Consider the following 16490-nt stretch of genomic DNA (forward strand, 5'->3'; position numbering starts at 1 on the left):
TGATTAAAAGGGTAGACAGCTAACAAGGCTGAGGCTGAGGTTTTCGTGTTCTTCGGGCGAAGAATACCCACCCCATGCAAATGGCCTTGCTGGGGGCCTGCATTGGGTTCTGGTTAAGATATATGAAGCATCGATCAGTATTCTAGTATTGAGCAAGTGGCGATATCGCCGAGTCGCCTCTTCACCTACAAGACACCACGTTCCGTTATTCCTGCAAAACCTTCATCCGCCGTAAATCCTTCCAGAACCACACTTCATCCACCAACCTCCCATCAACAGGCGAATACCCATACTCCGAGACCACACCGAGCTTCTGATATCCTAGGCGAGGATACACTTCCTCCGCCTCCGTGCCTACAGTGGTATCGAGCATGAGATTCCAACGGTCAAGACGGAGAGCAACGGTCTCCAGACGCGCCATCACGCGCCGTGCGATACCCCGGCGACGGTGTAGCGGAGAGACGAAGAGTTTCTCGACGAGCGCCCGAAATGGCCCTGTCTGTGAAAAGGGAGTGTTGAGGCTGACTACGCCGGAAACTTCGAGTTGAGGTTCAATCACTGGCCACGACTTGCCCTCCGCAGAAAACGGTGCTATGACCTCCATACCTGCCGTCCGATTTGATATCTCCGACAAACACACGATAAGCTGTCGACCACCTTCGGTGACTTCTTTCAGTCGATCTTCCCACCAGCTGTACAGCGCTGCGTGGGACAAGGGCGGGAGGAATGTCGCGAGCGTACCATCGTGCAGGATGCAAGAGGCATGGATGTGCACGATTCCGTCGATGATTGCAGAAAGCTGTGGCGACGAGGATGTGACCAGGTAGACTCCCGGTGCCAAACTTACAGTGAAAGGTATTGATTCAGGCATGCTGTTTGAGTTTGACCTATGCGGGCTTGAGATGGAGGAGATCCAGTGGTGATAAAAGTGTCCAAACTGCGAACTTCTTGATAATGCAAAATTTTTCGCCCTCGCGCAAGGATTGGACAAAGTAGAAAAATTGAATGGGAGAAGAGAAAGTTCGGAAAATCTCCGCTGGGTATACATATATCTCCCACCTTAGCATTACGATTGTAACATCACTTCTCAGGTGTATCCACGACATGGGTCACGTATTTTGAACCGATGCATCAAACGCGCGCAAAAGCGTGAAATTCGGAGCATTTGTCACCGCACATGCTGAGTGGCTGGTTCCCGCGTACAAAATGCAACCTAGTCTGGTAGGGGATCTGCGGATAAGACGTAATCGAGATTTCTGACGAGATTAAGTGCCCAGAGAAGAAACAATAGATTGCATCAAGTGAAGACATATCCGTCGCATCAGCTGGATGACCTCTGTAAAGTGTAGTTATAGAGGACAGATATCTGTTTGATCATGGATCCTCGTGCCCGAGTCAACGCAAATTCTTCTGTCAATCCAGTCAGAATCAACATGGCCCGCCTCAAAGCAAAGCTTCTCGTCAATCAGCAACCCCTAATTCCAAGAATTTTTGTTTGTTATTTTTTAACACAGAGACCCCCGGTTGAATTTGATGGCATTGCACGGTAGACAAGCACATCTCGAAAATGACATTATGACAGGACAGGACAGAACAGGGGTGGGCCAATTGAATATATTTTGTCTCTGAACCTCCAAGTCGGGACTAAGATCTGCCAATATTTGGTGCAAGGCTGAACACATCGACTTGGGATCGGTGATTTGCTAATTCGAGATGGTTGAACTTTTTGGACTCTCGATGGTGCTTTTCGTCTTGCAGTATGAGTGCTATCGCTTTGGCTTCTCAGATCTTCGGATTCATATTCTTCCACATCACTCTTGCAACTCTCATCGGTATGTGATATTCCTGGACGCTTCCGAATTTTAGTACTGGACTCTCACGCGTATTTAGGTGTCCATCGAGATCTTATCTCAGCAATGCAACATGTCCACACCACAATCCCAGTTATGCTAGGAAATCTTCAACAAGAGATCGAAATCGAAAAATCTCTCAGGTATCGAAATTCGGGAAGGCGACCGATATTCAGTTTTCCGCTTCCCATGAGAGAGCGACCGTGTAAACATAGCGAGGTTGCTCAACTCTTAGAGATCACTCAACAACCTGTGGCAGGAGTTCAAGAATATTGAACGACCTTTTCTCATCAAAACCCCAGGAAGGACCGAGATGATCCAGAAGGGTGATTATTGGGAGATTTCCATAGACAACGGCATCCCTGATGGTTGCTCTGCGCAACAACGAGGCTTTTGCATCGTCTATAAAGAGGTCCTCAGGAGTGCAACCAGTTGGCAGAAAACAGAGCATTCAATATATCTCAAGTTGCACCCCCATTTGACAGAAGCCTTGTACCAAATCAAATCCTTCTAATGAGAAGAGGACCAAAGATTGCATGGACGTGGCGGAAGCTGGTCTATCTTCAGACTAACAAAGATATTGTCGAATTGATTTTGGTCCACCGCTTTATCGGGTAAGTCCTTGACTTCACACTCTTCTAGCTAGCTGATTGCTGCTAGGTGGCAAAGTCAGGTGTCTATTTAAGTATGCTGGATCAGGTCCGACGGGTTCGGATTCAAAGGATAGAAAGAAACGTTTTGGAAGCCGACGAACTTGTTAAGCATTGTTTGAGGATTCTGGATAGGCGACGCGGCGGCGGAGAAATGGAAGTGGAAGTAGGAGCCAGGAAGTGATTGGGGGAAGGCGGTGGCGTCGGAGTCGTGCGAAGACGCATCGTTAGATCGTGCCCATGGAGAGTGAAATTCCCAGTCGACGGGCGAGTGCAAGTGGATGATGGCCGACCTGAACGACAAGATCAGTTTGAATATGCTGCAACTCACTCCTTCTTCCATGCGTCAAACTCATCCTCGAGGTGATCTTTCAGTTGTTTGAATTTGTTTCCAAACATCTTCCCACAGCGCCAGCACCTACAGTCCTTCTTCAAATTGCCATTCTGATAACTGACGCTTCGCCTCACATCATCCGAGGAAAGCGGGAAATCCTCGAGGGGGATGAAGAAATCCGTGTTGAAGCTGTTGTAATGCTTCTGATTCTTTAGTCGGTCCGAATGCATGTCCCGACTAATAATGTGGACGTGAAGATGATTCATGGAGGGATGAGCATGAATTCCTACTCGACACTCCTTCGAAAAGTCTCGTCCCGGAGGGAGCTCATCAGGAGGATCGTCACTTTCCATAGCAGATATTCGAGCTTCGCACGATTCTGAGTAGGGACTGATCAGTCGCGACAATTCGGACGCGGCAAGTTTGACTGCCACCGCAGCCTCCGCTCGCATCATGTCCAAGAAGGCCTGATCATTCAAGGCATCCCGAGGATGAAGATCCCGTTTGGAAGGGTCTCGTGGGAGCAGGAGGAGATGGACCGTGGCTTTAGGGAATGCGTCCCGAATCAGGACTGTTTTGTCGTTGTGTAGAATGACCATACCAGGAGAGTATTTCGACGGTTCCAGGATGTACGTGAGGAGCCCATTCTTCCAGTCTTTTGGATTGCTCAATTTCTTTAATCCCTGTAATTTGCAGGGCTGCTGTTTCTGTTGTTTGGCCTTTGGAGACATGAGTTCGGCAAAGGCATTACGCTTGGTTGATGAGGGCGGCTGAGAGGTTTCTTCACCTGCGTCTCCATCGGCGATTGCATTCATGTTTTGCAGGTTGCCTCCTGGTGATGGTCGAATTTGAAGGCAGGGATAGGAGGATAAACGGGAGATGGCAATTTTGAAGGTCACGCCCCATGTCCTCCTTTGCCTTTCACAAACATCATGTGACAGATTGGGGCAGCCTCGTCCAACATTAGTATAATCTGACTGCCTTGCCAGAGAGTCAATCAAAATTCAAATCGTAATGTCCAGATGTCTTACACAGATGCATTGGTGGGAGAAAGCGGTGCATCTTCCTCATACTGGTCGTTTTCTTCTCAGGAACTTTATTATTCGCCCCCCCAAAGGAAATACCATTAACATGTACGAGTTATATCATTCTGGGTGGGAATAAGGCACTGAATGCCTAAACGGGCTCGGCGGCCTTTTTTTTCTGTAACTGGATCAGGACTTGCAATACCGATTGAATCAAACACCCCGGCAGCATTCTGGACTCCGGTCTTTGGACTCTGTGGACAGGCCCGGCTGCCTTCTCCCAACAAATAAAATAAAAAAAGGAACATCCTCCAATTTTGGTGGCGCAAGCCTTAAGAAATCTTGACTCTCATTGACCCCAAAATGCAAGCCAAACCCAGTCAGTGCCATTCCACTAAGAGAGACGCTCTCAACTCCATGCGGTGAAAGAGCGCCAACGACATTTGCTAGGTTTTGTCTTCATATTTTTGTAGCACATCTCGTCTCCATTCCCAACTCCTTTACATAACCACACACCTGCTGCAACATCCAGCGCTTTCTGCTTGATGGCCCATCTCCAGTTTCTGACCGGGGCCATGCGACCCTAGTTGAGGAGCACCTCCACTGTAACCTGACATTTCTCGGTTGTATCTTCGGATTTCTCTGACGAGATCGTAGAACGCGTTGTCAACATTTATTCGGGATTTGGCGGATGTCTCGATGAATTTGCAGCCATATTGTCGGGCGAGGTGAGCACCCTCTTCTTGAGATACCACTCTTTCGTTTTCAAGATCACACTTATTGCCAACGAGGATGATCGGGAAATAATCTTTATCCTTGACACGTAGGATTTGTTGTTGAAAGGTCATGATCTCTTCAAAGGATTGTCGAGAATTAATCGAGTAGACCAACAAAAAACCTTCTCCTGTCCTCATGTATTGTTCTCGCATGGCGGAATATTCTTCTTGACCGGCGGTGTCTAGGACATCGAGGAGGGCGACTTCATCGTCAATCATGCATTGCTTGCGATAGGAATCTGGAGTTGGAGATCAGCGCCACCGCTATTTCTTTTAGTTGTGTTCGCACCTTCAATTGTAGGGTCATATTCGTCCACAAAGTGACTCTGGATGAGTTGGATGGTCAAACATGACTTTCCCACGCCGCCACCGCCTACTACTACTAGCTTGTATTCGCGCAGAAACTGTAAGGGGGGTGTTAGTCCTGCCATGATTTAAGAAGAAGAATCATTTAAAAGGAACCGATAAAAAAAAAAAAAAGGAAATTGTCAAGCTGGAGTTCAAACAACCTTTGAAGCCATATTAGACAGCTAAGACCAGGCAAAGGACAAAATCCAATTAAGATCTCTGGTCGGAATCTCGCTAGAGAGATGTATTCCAAAGCGTGGGCAGTGGCGTCAAACCCGGCCGTTGGGCGTGAAAATGCGATACAGGAGAGCTTGGCAGGAGGTGTGAGGACGAGGAGTAGGAGACCGGTTGGAAGAGGGGGGATCCGTATTCCGTAGGTCCCCTTCTAGTCAGGGGATTGATGGATCGATGGAAGAAGGAAGCGAGGAATCGCAGGGGAGGACAGAGACAAGTGTCGCCTTGCAAAGACGGTACGGAGTGAAACGTTGATTCGGGGCAGTTTTGTAACAGCGACCTGAGGGCTAGACGAGGGAAAGGGGATTCGGACTGCTTGCTGATAGTCTCAGACAGAGCTCGCTTGCAAGGCTCGGTTGAGGGATTGAGAGGACGGGGAAAGGAGGATGTTTTGCGAACTCCCAGGATGTGAAAGACGAAAGTGAATGAAGTAGTCCCGTAGTAAAGTGGGCAGTTAAAATCCGTTCAAGTTGAGAGACGTCAAGGGTAGGAGAGCCGTAATTGTAGTAGTAGAAGACTAAGAGAACGACTGAGACCCCAGTTTGGGGCAGGGGACCGGGATAGGGCTTGGGAAAAGGACGGCAAGCGACAAGGGGTTGTTTTAGTGCCGTAGGGAGCACTCGTCCTAAAGTGCTGCGATGTACCGTGAACTGTGGATTGATCGAGCGGCGAGCTGCCACTGCGTACGAGAGGAGAAAAAGAAATGGACTTGATCGATGGATAGCTAGGTGGTCATTATTGCCACAATATCAGGGAGATTGCTAACTAGGAAGCCTTTGGAGCATGTAATGTGCCGCTGGCAAGCTCTGTGGTAGCGAGCATGGTGGGCGGTGCAGAAAAAAAGCCCTACTGTACATTCACACCACCACAATCAACATCCAATGCAGACCATCACCATCCCCCATCACCTTCGCTTGATCAACCACCGTAGCTCTTTTTCTCTGTCTCCCATCCTCCTTCCAGTCTTCTCCTCCATCACCATGGACTCCCTAATGCAACACATCTCCCCGGTACAGCACTCAAGTCTTATCACCAACCAGAACCCATCACATCACCATCGGCGCCGTGCCACCGTCGGCGAACCAGGCCACAAAACTTTTCCTGGGCCTCCGACCAAACAGCCTGCATCAAAGAACCGGGTGGACGGTAACCGCTCGCTACCCGTTGTACCCATTCGTTCAGCCGATGCCCGACGAAGAAGCCTGCCCCGACCCTCGATTCGATGTCCTCTCAATCCATCACATCCACCCACACGCCGTCCTTCACTAACTCCAACTTAGCGTTCGCGCTTACATTTCTACTGTAGGGCCTTCTACCACAGTTGTCCCCCTTACGCCAAGGCTAGCATCACTAAACCAAAAAGAACAGATAATAAAAATGTCTACCTCTGCGGTTCATTGTTCCAAAAGCAATACGAGAGAATCGATAACCCCACAGCCATTGTGAGTTAATGGGCATCGAAAATCACTCATTGGGGAGATCAAGACAAGGCCGAGCGCGCTGCAGAAAATCAACGGACTTTGCATGCCAATGCAACATGATGTCGGGGACCCATCACCCAGCCACCTCTTCACCACCCCCGGACCACACTGTACTTTGCGTTAGCCATGTCGTGCTTATTCACTTTCTGGAAAATATGTATCCCTGATTGCGACTTGTCGATCCCGAGTTGGCATACTATGATCAGCTGTCACTTCGGAGGAGGCTTCCAATCACCGGTGTGGCTGTTGCCACGATCACCCTTTGCAGCGCCGATGGTCGCATACTCAGGGTAACATTCTGGAAGATTTCCCAATTGAAAGCCCAGGATCATTCGTTGGTCTTTGAGAAGATCTGGAAAAACTTGTACGATCTCATTTCAAGAAAATTCCACAGACTAAACGGCCCCTGATGCATTGGCCGCAAACCTTCTGCGCACGTGTCTTTGCTTGTGGCGTTATCTGATCCACCGCAGACCTCCCCAAAGACGAACTTATGCATGAGAAACGTGGGCAATATGCAGGCCGAACGGGACCGGTTGGAAGAACCAAATCGAGAGGGGTTGTGTCGTTTTGGGGGCAGAAAAAGGAACAATGATGACGCATGAGAACCGGGAGGCTGTTGTTGTGGAATCATGTCCTATTCCCATCAGCTATCTTTGTCCTTCTTCACGTCAGTCTCGTCATCAGTATCATCTTCGCCTTCGGTATGGACTCTGGTTCCTTTAACACCGTCGGCTACCTCCGCTTCTAAGGTGTCCATGAATTCTCTATCAGTGCCGACGAGTGTCACGACATTCTTATTCTTTCCCCATCGAGGATAACTTCCCACTTTGACGCCTTTGGGCTCGACTTTTGCAGCCAGCGAGCTCAGATATTCGGCGACCTCACTTTCGGCCAATGGTGTACTGAAAAGCATTCGATACATTCCTTTTCCTTCGGGATCCTTTAATCGAGGAAGAAGGCGAGGTTTCATTCCCTCGAGGAGTGTTTCGAAGATTCTCGGCACCCCGGGCAAAATATGGATATTCCCGTTCACCACTGAAATGGGGACCCAGAGATCTTCCTTGACAAATAATACTTGATCCTCGTCTGGAATATCAGGGTCGGTTGGAAGGTGGGCCATTCGTAATTTGGCAGTTAGTGCTGGAGAAGGGGTGTCCCAGGAGAAATTCGGCTGGGATTTATGAGGCCTCGAGAACTTTCTCATTTTGGCCACTGTGGTCTTGTGGAGCTGGAGGGGGAGGCCGAATGCTTTGGCTATGGATTGGTATGTAATATCGTCATGTCTTTGGACCAATATCTCAGTGGCGCCGAAGCGAATGAATCTGTTGCGGGTGACACATACGTCGGACCAATTCCGCCACTAGTCACCACAAAGTCATAATTTTTGGACATGCGCCTGGCTGCCTCTATTATTTCATCTTCGTCATCGGCAATGACTTCTATTCTTTTCAACTGCATTCCCAACGAGAAACAGAAGCGCGCAAAGTACGCGGAATTGGTGTCGACGGTCTACCAAGTCAGCTGGGGGTTCCGCGTACTAGTTATTGACCGCCGAATCTTGTCGCCAGCGCATACGGCATCATTATGTTGATTTTGGCGGTAGAAGAGAAATTTCGGAGATGACCTGCCTTGCCGCCCAATACCTCATCGCCTATAATTATACATCCCGCTGTGTGTATCATGCTCTTTTGGGGGCTGGAATAGGACTCGGCGTTGGATGATGATGTCATGTTGGAGGAGCACGACGAGGACGACGAGGATAACGCGGCGGCGGAGCGATGGCCGTAGTTAGGGAGTGGTCGAGAGAAGTGGCGTGCTAGCTGAGACAGGCGAGAGAACATGGATTGAGAAAGGAAATACAGAGAGAGAGGTGGGATTTGACAATGCTGGTGGTGAAGGACGCAAAACTGCGCTGTCAGAGTCGGAGTTTAGAAGATGATTGATTGCCCCACCACTCTCCAACTCACCAGATCTTCCATTTGAAGTTGCCCACAGCTCCTCCTCTTCCGAATATCAGCCCTAACGATAGCGAGGCTGAGTACGATACCAATCACTCTTTGTATTCTGAGAGCCTGTCCCGAGTTCGGCGTGAGCATCCCAATCACCCCACTCGCACCTCTGGAACGCCGCCGACGGTCTCATTCAATCCCCTTTGGAGCGAACATGGTAAGTATGTCCGTTTGCCTCTCTTGTCTCGCCCGCTCCAGAAAACCTCCCTCCCTCTTCTCACGCCTCGAACCAAAACTAACAGCTAACACACTCAGTCAGAGTCCCGACTCTACACTTTCTCGCAAGAAACGAAAGACCAATTGCGCAAGTTCCGACTGGGCACCTCGCGGGCGAAGACGCCCTTGGCCAAGATCTGTGAGTCGCCGCTTGATAGAAACGCCAGAATTCAAAAGTGCTCTTGTCTTTTGTATGCTTGAGCGCTGCCCTGTCTCGGACATTCGATCTATCAACCGACGGTACATCCCTTACGACGTGATCATTCGGCCATCAGCCTCAGCCTCGGCCTCGGCACGGGAATTGCGTCAATACAGTAAGAAACTAACATGCGTATTTCGGACAGATCAAATCGATACCAAAACTCAAGAAATCAAACTCTCCTCCGATGAGACGTACTCTGACATGCTCGAGCTCGCCGACGAGCTTCCCGATTCGTCTCCTCGATTTATTTTGCTGAGTTATCCGTTGACGTTGGTACGTTGGTCACTTGATACTCTTTATTTCCCTTTCGAGCAATGCCCCAATCGACAATCCACTTCATTGTCCACAAACCGCTCACGATGTGATGGGTATAAACAGCCCTCAGGCCGCGTCTCCGTCCCCTACGTGCTCCTCTATTACTTGCCCGTCAACTGTAATCCGAATATGCGTATGAGCTATGCGGGCGCTGTGGAACTCATGCGCGGTACTGCGGAAGTTAATCGTGTACTGGAAATTCAGGACGCAGAGGACTTGCAGAGCATCGGGGAGAAATTGATTGGTGAGGACTAGGATTCAAAGGAAAAGTCAAAGCGTGAAGGGAAGCGAAGTGTAAGATGGAGAATGGTAGAGGGGAAATGGTTGGGATGTCAGGGATGTTGGAACAGGATCATGAAAGGAGGTTGGTTGCGTCTCCCGGTAGGAACTCAAAAGGGTTCTAGAGAATGAAGAGCCAAGAACATTGGCTTCACGATCCCTAAATCCAGGGTGGAATCAACATCAAGATTGATCATGTTTGCAGTATGTGCTTGGATATTCTCGTATCTTTACACGAAAAAGTGATTGTACCATTCCAATTAACATATCAGTGTTGGTTGAATAAACATCGAGATTGTAAAGATGGATTATTGCCCTCTAACGCCCATGCTTCCCGCCGCAAAGCGAAGCGATGCAATGCTAAAGATGAGACTGGGGAGGGAAAGAAACAATTGCATTAAAGCTGGGATCGAACGTGCTCTCTCCCGCCTCTGAGCCCTGTACTGGCCTTCATCTCATCTCTTCCCGTTGTGAATTCCTTGAAATACCCTTCGAGCGCCTCGACGGTGCCTGGTCCTTCGACCAACTTCACAGTGACACCAACATGTCCATCCGGGCGCAGCACGACCACGGCGCCCTCGTCGCCGGTCAATCCGACCTTTGCATGCGCCGAGGCCACCCCGTCCGGCACGCGCATATCTCGCCTGTCATCTGCGTACACGCGGGCTGCATAGTCCTGGAACAGCGCCGGGAGGTCTGCGATCTCGATCTCGGACCGTTTAGCAGCGATTGTCAAGCACAGCGAGAAGAAGCGTGAGTGCGGATTGTCCATGTCGTGATGGTTGTCGCGTTGGCGACTCGCGCAGCCGAAACGAGAGTAAAAGCTCGATGGTCCCGTGAGCCCGGACGCCAGGTCGGCGAGGGCCTTGTGCCGGCCCTTCTTCGACCTCTGTTTGGGGCCTGCGAAGATGAATAGGCGGAAGGAGCCGTTGAAGGGGATCTCGTTCTCGAGGTGTACGACGTTGGCGTCGACCACGCGCGTCACGTCGGTGGGAGGCATGATGCGGCCGGGGCGCAATTTGGTCGAGTCCATGACGATCAACGGGTGTTGGAACGGGTGGTCGCGAGTATGGTTGAAGACGTTGCCGTTATACGCGACGCCGTACCCCGAAGTAAACTCACAGTTGGCTTTGAACATCTCGACGAATTCGTTCTGTGTTTCCCCGTGATCGTTTTTATGCGCGTCGTCAACTTCGGACGCGGTGGGCTGCCGTTGCGAGAAGAGCGCGGCGTACTTGTTGTCGAAATTCAGGAGTGTCTCGGCGACGGATTTGCGTTCGACCTCGTACGTGGTCAGGATGTCGCGAGACGCGAAGCCCGATTCGACCAGGTGCATTTTCCACGCGAAGTTGATGGCGTCGTGGAACGCCGTGTTCATGCCTTGTCCGGCTTTGGGCGAGTGCGTGTGGCAGACGTCGCCGCCCATGAAGACTCGGTGGTCCAACGTGTATTTGTCCGCGATACCTTGGCCGATGGGGTAGACCGAGTACCATTCCACGCGGTCCCAGTGGCAGTAGTATGGCTGGAAGATGCGTTTGGCCGCCGCTTGTACTTCCTCGACTGTTGCGGTCTTGCGAGGCGAGAAGTCTGGGTCTGTCGAGCTCGCGATCTGGATATATAATCGCACCATATTGTTCTCACGTGGGATGACCATGATGCTGCCGTGATCGGAGTGGATGGTGCATTTCATCTTGATATCAGGGAAATTGGTTCGGACCACGCCGTCCATCACTCCCCAAACGTGTGAGATTGGATCTTTATGTCTGATTTGGACGCCGAGCTGTTCACGGACGAAGCTTCGTGCTCCCTCGCCGCTGAAGAGGTATTTTGCCCGCACGGTGTCTGTGACGTTGCTGTCGAGGTTCTGGAGGTCGACTTCGACAGGGTAATCAGAGTTGACGTGGTTGGTTTCGAATCGGGTAATAGTCCATGGTCGTTGGACCGTGGTTCCGTTCTTCGTCAGATCATCGATAAGCACACGTTCAATCAATCCTTGATGAAGCAGTGCAGTAAAGGGGTATCTGGCGTCAAGGAATTCCGGGCAGCTGGCCCAGGTGCCGGTTCTGACGATCTTCCCACCAGGTACAGGATCCCAAAACGCCACCTCAAAGACTCGTGCGGGATCATGGGCCATGATCTTTCGCTTCAATCCCATGTTTTTCAGAATCTCTAGGGATCGTGGTTGAATGCCATCCGCTCGTCCGGTTGCTGTTGGAACGGGCCGATTGTCGATATGTCTGACTTTGTAGCCCCATCTCGATAGACACACTGAGAGCAGTAAACCAACCGGTCCGGCACCGATAATGACAATATCGTATAGGGGTATTTCTGACGGCATTTTGATCTAGACGCTTGGGCGAATTCTGGAAACGAGAGAGGAAGCAGGGAGTCCTGTGATCTACGAGTAGTAACCAACAAAAAGGGCTTTACTCAGCTCAGTGTGGACGATGCCAGTCTGGAGATGGGAAACTGCCTAAAGAAGAGAATATATGAAAATGATGACAGAGCACGGCTTTAGTGGATCCAAAGGTCGGGAGTCGACCATGGCAGTTGGTTAGAAGTTCGGCGAAAGCATCAAGGTTCACGGTGCACTGGGCATCTGCATCTGCATCCGCATCCGTGCAAACGACCGAAGAGTTCCAGTGGTCGCCCAACATCGCCGTTGGGGGTAGCTCCGTTGGGGGGGTAATTTGGAGGGACATTTTCCGGGCTAGTGGGGGCGAAGGGACTGGACCTCATGATCCGGCGTCGAAGGTTCAGAGTTACGGGTTCGACTCGGCATAGAGAGCAGAGGGAGGGATAATTGGCAAACAGATGAATCGGTAGAATCTCTGCAAGCCGGATATCAAAGACGGCAATCGAGATGGTCACGTGGGTACCAATGCACGTGATATTCCAAATGCGAGCAAGAGCATCTTGGCATGCCGCTGCCTTTTTCAACTTCATCTTCTATCTTCCTTTGTAGAGACCTGTTTGGTTGTTTCAGCTTCCCAGGGCGCTGACCTGCTGTTGAACGTGACAAACTTGCCATCCTCGCTCCTAGATGTGAAGCCCGAGCTGAGGGATTTGGCGGTCCTGTTTGGTAGGCTGGACAATGATTAATGCCAGTTGTTGATTGAATTATTCCCCCCTTTGATATGCCACCATGAGTTCTATTTGATGAAGAGATTACGCTGCTTGATTGATCCCACCGACAGCGTGACGAGTGGAATAGGGGAATTTCCGGCATCGTCTTCTCCCCTCTTGGAGACGGTGTTGTGCGACTCACCTTCGTGTCAATCTTCCCATTCATGTGAATTCATCTTGTTCCTTGAGCGTCGTGATTCTTCAACTTGTCTGTGAAATTGTCCTGATCGTTCTGTGTTCCCAACGCTCATATTACTTACTTTTCCGGCCACCATGTATGACGTCGCCTGCCGTCGCGTCATATCGGCCACCCACCCTTCCCCAACATCCCTAATCCTCGTCGAGTCGAAGATCTGGGTGCCTTTTGACGAGGAATCATGCCGTTTCTGCCTGCGAGAAGTCGATCCCCCGTGTCATCCCCAACGATCCAGCCTCATTTGGCATGGAAGAAATGTATAGCCTCAACCTTGAATGATATGGATATATCGGACGAGAAGATGCCACTAGTGTCCCTCGAGAACAGCCTTGAAAAAGAAGCGACGGCGGGAAGTTTAAGTGATGATGGAACCATTTGGCGTTCCTCGCGTTACAGCTGGAGATATCGAAATGTGCGTTGCTCCCCCTTCGCATAGGTGCGGAGACAACTGCTGACATCGATCTCCAGGATGGTTCCCCCGATGCATTCGTCCCTCCGGTGGGAAGCTTTGTGCTGCCAACCCAACGTGTCGCATACGCCGCTCCTCAAGGCCCAATATTTCATCAGACAAATCGAGAATTCGGGTGCCTCACGGGCTATAGTGCCATTAACACCCATCTGTGCCAGCATAAAACCTCCAAGGCTTTCAAACGGACAGTCGATAGCCCCGGGTTCTAGAGGATGATGAACCATGTCAGCTTCCGACCGGTAACAATGATGTCGCCACGGATCAGCCGGTCAAGTCTCACCAGACCTTGAACAGAAGAAGTGGGCAGATCAACCAAGTGAGGCGTCCAAAAAAATGCTGAACTATTCGCTCGTGTTTCCCCCAGCGATATCTCAGATCCGAGTAGGAGACGACGTGCAATCAATCGTGAAGCCAGATTGATTGATGGTTCAATTTTCAACCCACCGACCCGCAAGAGACTGTCGCCCACAGAAGAGTATCCAAATCGATGTTGCTCCAAGTTTTGATGAAAGCAAAGTGTCGGCGTCATCATCGGCGCCAGCGGCGAGTCGCAGTTGGGACTCTTGTCCGGCAGAAAAGCGACCCCCCCATTAATGGTTCCATAGTTTCTGGACTATCTTTCGGACCGATATCTAAGCAAGGTAAAACAGCTTAAGGCAGTTAACCGACATTTCGAGTTGTCGTCCCATCTTCTCGACACCGCAATCTCAATAACAAGCCCTCAACCGAGGTGCAAAGCCGTTCACATTACGCTCTAGGACTGGACGGGACCTACTTCAGGAGAGCTTACACATTCAAGATTTCCATGGAGCTCGATCGTAACAAGCCTTTGCCCCTCGACCCTGGCGAACTTGTGCATGCTTTGTCAGCTAACTCTGAGTTGGGCTCTCACAAGCAGCCTCGCGGAACTTCTCACACTCCCTCCACCGCAGCCTACAAATTTCCCACCACTTCAGCAACCCTTACAAAAGCCCTGACCTCTCCTTGCACATATCGCGGCACCCACGGATCGTTTCAGATGATGAGTGCAAATATCCCTCCTCAACACCGACTCTTGCCAAATCGCCAAGGTGAAGGAAAATCGACCCCAGTTGCGACCGACCCCGAAAAGTCTGCGCAAGCATCGCTTTCGTACGTGGTAAACATCCTCGCCAAAGTATCAACTGACAATTTACAGAGCAATCTCTTACTCGAGCATTGCAAACATGAATCCTTACACCAGCAATGGGCTCTTTTCGCCTGTTCAGCCACCACCTGGACTGTTCACTGCAAACCGACCAGCATTGTCCATGAATACGCGTCCATCAGTCATGCCTCCCCCTCCACGTGTGAATGCAAATGACGGTGAAGACTCATACATGAGACAACCCGTCGCGGCCGACCAAGCCAGAGGTCGCCAACGTCTGGCCAGACCTGCCGCACCACAGCCTCCTCATGTTTCTGCATCAAAATGGAAGGCATACCTTCGCAGACGTAGTGAGTCCAAAGAAATCAACGTAGCCACCGATACTCCGACTCCTGCTCCTCGACATTGCAAGAACAGCAGTGCGAAAGGCAGTTTGGGCAAATTCGCCGACAAACTCAAATCGGCTTTCTTGGTAATATTCCCGCAATTTCCCGACTTCTGCACTTGCACTTACGCCAATAACAGGCTCAGGAGAACCAGCGCATGGTCGAAGGTTGGATAGATGATGTGGATGAATCCAACCAACCCCCAGTTGTTCTCACCACACTAGAACCTGCCCATCAAGCACGCATCTTTGCCGACCTCCAGGTTATGTTGAATGTCAGTGCAAACAAGTTTTTGATCGAAGAGGCCAATGCGGCGAGACTGAATCCAGAGACAGTCGTCGGATTTGCGAAAGACTGGAAGACTAAACATGGCGACCCTGTGGTGGAATTTCTTTATGATGTTGAGGTCCAATACCGATTAGTTCTCGCCAACCTCAAAACGATCAAGTTCCGCGGCAGATTTGAAAACAACTATGTTGCTGTTAACGCCAGTCTGTGCACCTGGGTTGCCTATGCTCAAAACTTGACCCAAGGAATTCTCTGTCTCTCCGATGATGTTGTCACCAAGTATGTCTACGATCTACCCCCACTGCTTGAGATGCTGGGTGCTTCAGAAATCACTCGGGCAGCGTTGACTGATCTTCAATTGAGGGTTATGGGTTTGCTCGGTGCTCGCACATGGCTCTACGAGCAAGAACAACGAGCAAAAAGCCCATATCCTTCCACCATCAACCAGTATGGCGATGGACTCTATCATAAGCGCTCCATCCAGGACCCCAGCCCACATGATATGCATCACGGAATCGAATACGCGGTCAGAACTATGCCACCGGTTAAGATCCCTGCTGGTTTTCCGACTTCGAACGCACCTGCGATCTACGCTCCCAAACATCCAAGCGCTCAACCAAAGACTGTCAACGCTCAACATCCAGCTACCCCAGACCAACCTGTGTCTGAGGGAGGACCAGGTCCAACCACTGAATTCATGTGTGTTGTTCGACAAGCTGGTTTGACCTCCCGCAAGTAAGGTCGCTACGTCATGGTCCTATTGTCATCGGCTTTCTTTTTTTGGTTTCCCATATGCATGACTTTAAAAAGTCGTGAGCTGGATAGGTGGGAAAAACGGAAAAGGACATAGGTCCACTAAAAATTGAAGATGTATGATGTGCGATGAATCACTAATGAAATGTACATAGTATGGACTTTTCAGCCATGGTGGACGAAATCGACCAGGACAATACCTAGGTAATCCACTATCTCGAAAGTACCGACGAATTGGACGACACTTTCATGCTAGACAATGGCGCCGAAGGGGCCCCGCTAGAAGCTGTACCAACAATGAGCAATAAGAAGCCTTTCGCCTCCCATCATTGATGAGTTTTATGATAATAGTATTGAGAATATGGGTTAAGTTCGACCTTGTAGGAAACCTTGCGTCAGGGGAACCTTTCTGAGGCTGTGAAGT

At 50.3% G+C, this 16490-nt stretch overlaps 8 protein-coding genes across 8 annotated transcripts; 3 read left to right on the top strand and 5 right to left on the bottom strand.

Annotated features, from left to right (window-relative positions):
* Positions 1–205: 205 nt before the first annotated feature.
* On the bottom strand, positions 206–871 carry Z518_03294 (uncharacterized protein; the record flags this gene model as incomplete). The annotated part of the gene is made up of 2 exons (XM_013420319.1): positions 206–558; positions 607–871. 2 exons carry the CDS (start codon positions 869–871, stop codon positions 206–208), a joined length of 618 nt encoding a protein of 205 aa, XP_013275773.1.
* Positions 872–1759: 888 nt separating this feature from the next.
* Positions 1760–2126, top strand: Z518_03295 (uncharacterized protein; the record flags this gene model as incomplete). The annotated part of the gene is made up of 2 exons (XM_013420320.1): positions 1760–1832; positions 1891–2126. The coding sequence occupies 2 exons, from the start codon at positions 1760–1762 to the stop codon at positions 2124–2126; spliced, it is 309 nt and encodes a 102-aa protein (XP_013275774.1).
* Positions 2127–2827: 701 nt separating this feature from the next.
* Z518_03296 (uncharacterized protein) lies at positions 2828–3649 on the bottom strand (the record flags this gene model as incomplete). The annotated part of the gene is made up of 1 exon (XM_013420321.1): positions 2828–3649. The coding sequence occupies one exon, from the start codon at positions 3647–3649 to the stop codon at positions 2828–2830; it is 822 nt and encodes a 273-aa protein (XP_013275775.1).
* Positions 3650–4359: 710 nt separating this feature from the next.
* On the bottom strand, positions 4360–5066 carry Z518_03297 (Ras-like protein; the record flags this gene model as incomplete). The annotated part of the gene is made up of 2 exons (XM_013420322.1): positions 4360–4874; positions 4925–5066. The coding sequence occupies 2 exons, from the start codon at positions 5064–5066 to the stop codon at positions 4360–4362; spliced, it is 657 nt and encodes a 218-aa protein (XP_013275776.1).
* Positions 5067–7344: 2278 nt separating this feature from the next.
* Positions 7345–8431, bottom strand: Z518_03298 (uncharacterized protein; the record flags this gene model as incomplete). Its single annotated transcript, XM_013420323.1, has 3 exons — positions 7345–7984; positions 8044–8210; positions 8345–8431. The coding sequence occupies 3 exons, from the start codon at positions 8429–8431 to the stop codon at positions 7345–7347; spliced, it is 894 nt and encodes a 297-aa protein (XP_013275777.1).
* Positions 8432–8873: 442 nt separating this feature from the next.
* On the top strand, positions 8874–9698 carry Z518_03299 (uncharacterized protein; the record flags this gene model as incomplete). Its single annotated transcript, XM_013420324.1, has 4 exons — positions 8874–8879; positions 8966–9065; positions 9271–9401; positions 9507–9698. 4 exons carry the CDS (start codon positions 8874–8876, stop codon positions 9696–9698), a joined length of 429 nt encoding a protein of 142 aa, XP_013275778.1.
* A 421-nt stretch (positions 9699–10119) lies between these two features.
* On the bottom strand, positions 10120–12060 carry Z518_03300 (uncharacterized protein; the record flags this gene model as incomplete). Its single annotated transcript, XM_013420325.1, has 1 exon — positions 10120–12060. The coding sequence occupies one exon, from the start codon at positions 12058–12060 to the stop codon at positions 10120–10122; it is 1941 nt and encodes a 646-aa protein (XP_013275779.1).
* A 2658-nt stretch (positions 12061–14718) lies between these two features.
* Z518_03301 (uncharacterized protein) lies at positions 14719–16052 on the top strand (the record flags this gene model as incomplete). Its single annotated transcript, XM_013420326.1, has 2 exons — positions 14719–15111; positions 15165–16052. 2 exons carry the CDS (start codon positions 14719–14721, stop codon positions 16050–16052), a joined length of 1281 nt encoding a protein of 426 aa, XP_013275780.1.
* Positions 16053–16490: the final 438 nt, after the last annotated feature.

This window comes from Rhinocladiella mackenziei (assembly GCF_000835555.1).
Source record: "Rhinocladiella mackenziei CBS 650.93 unplaced genomic scaffold supercont1.2, whole genome shotgun sequence".
Taxonomy (NCBI): domain Eukaryota; kingdom Fungi; phylum Ascomycota; class Eurotiomycetes; order Chaetothyriales; family Herpotrichiellaceae; genus Rhinocladiella; species Rhinocladiella mackenziei.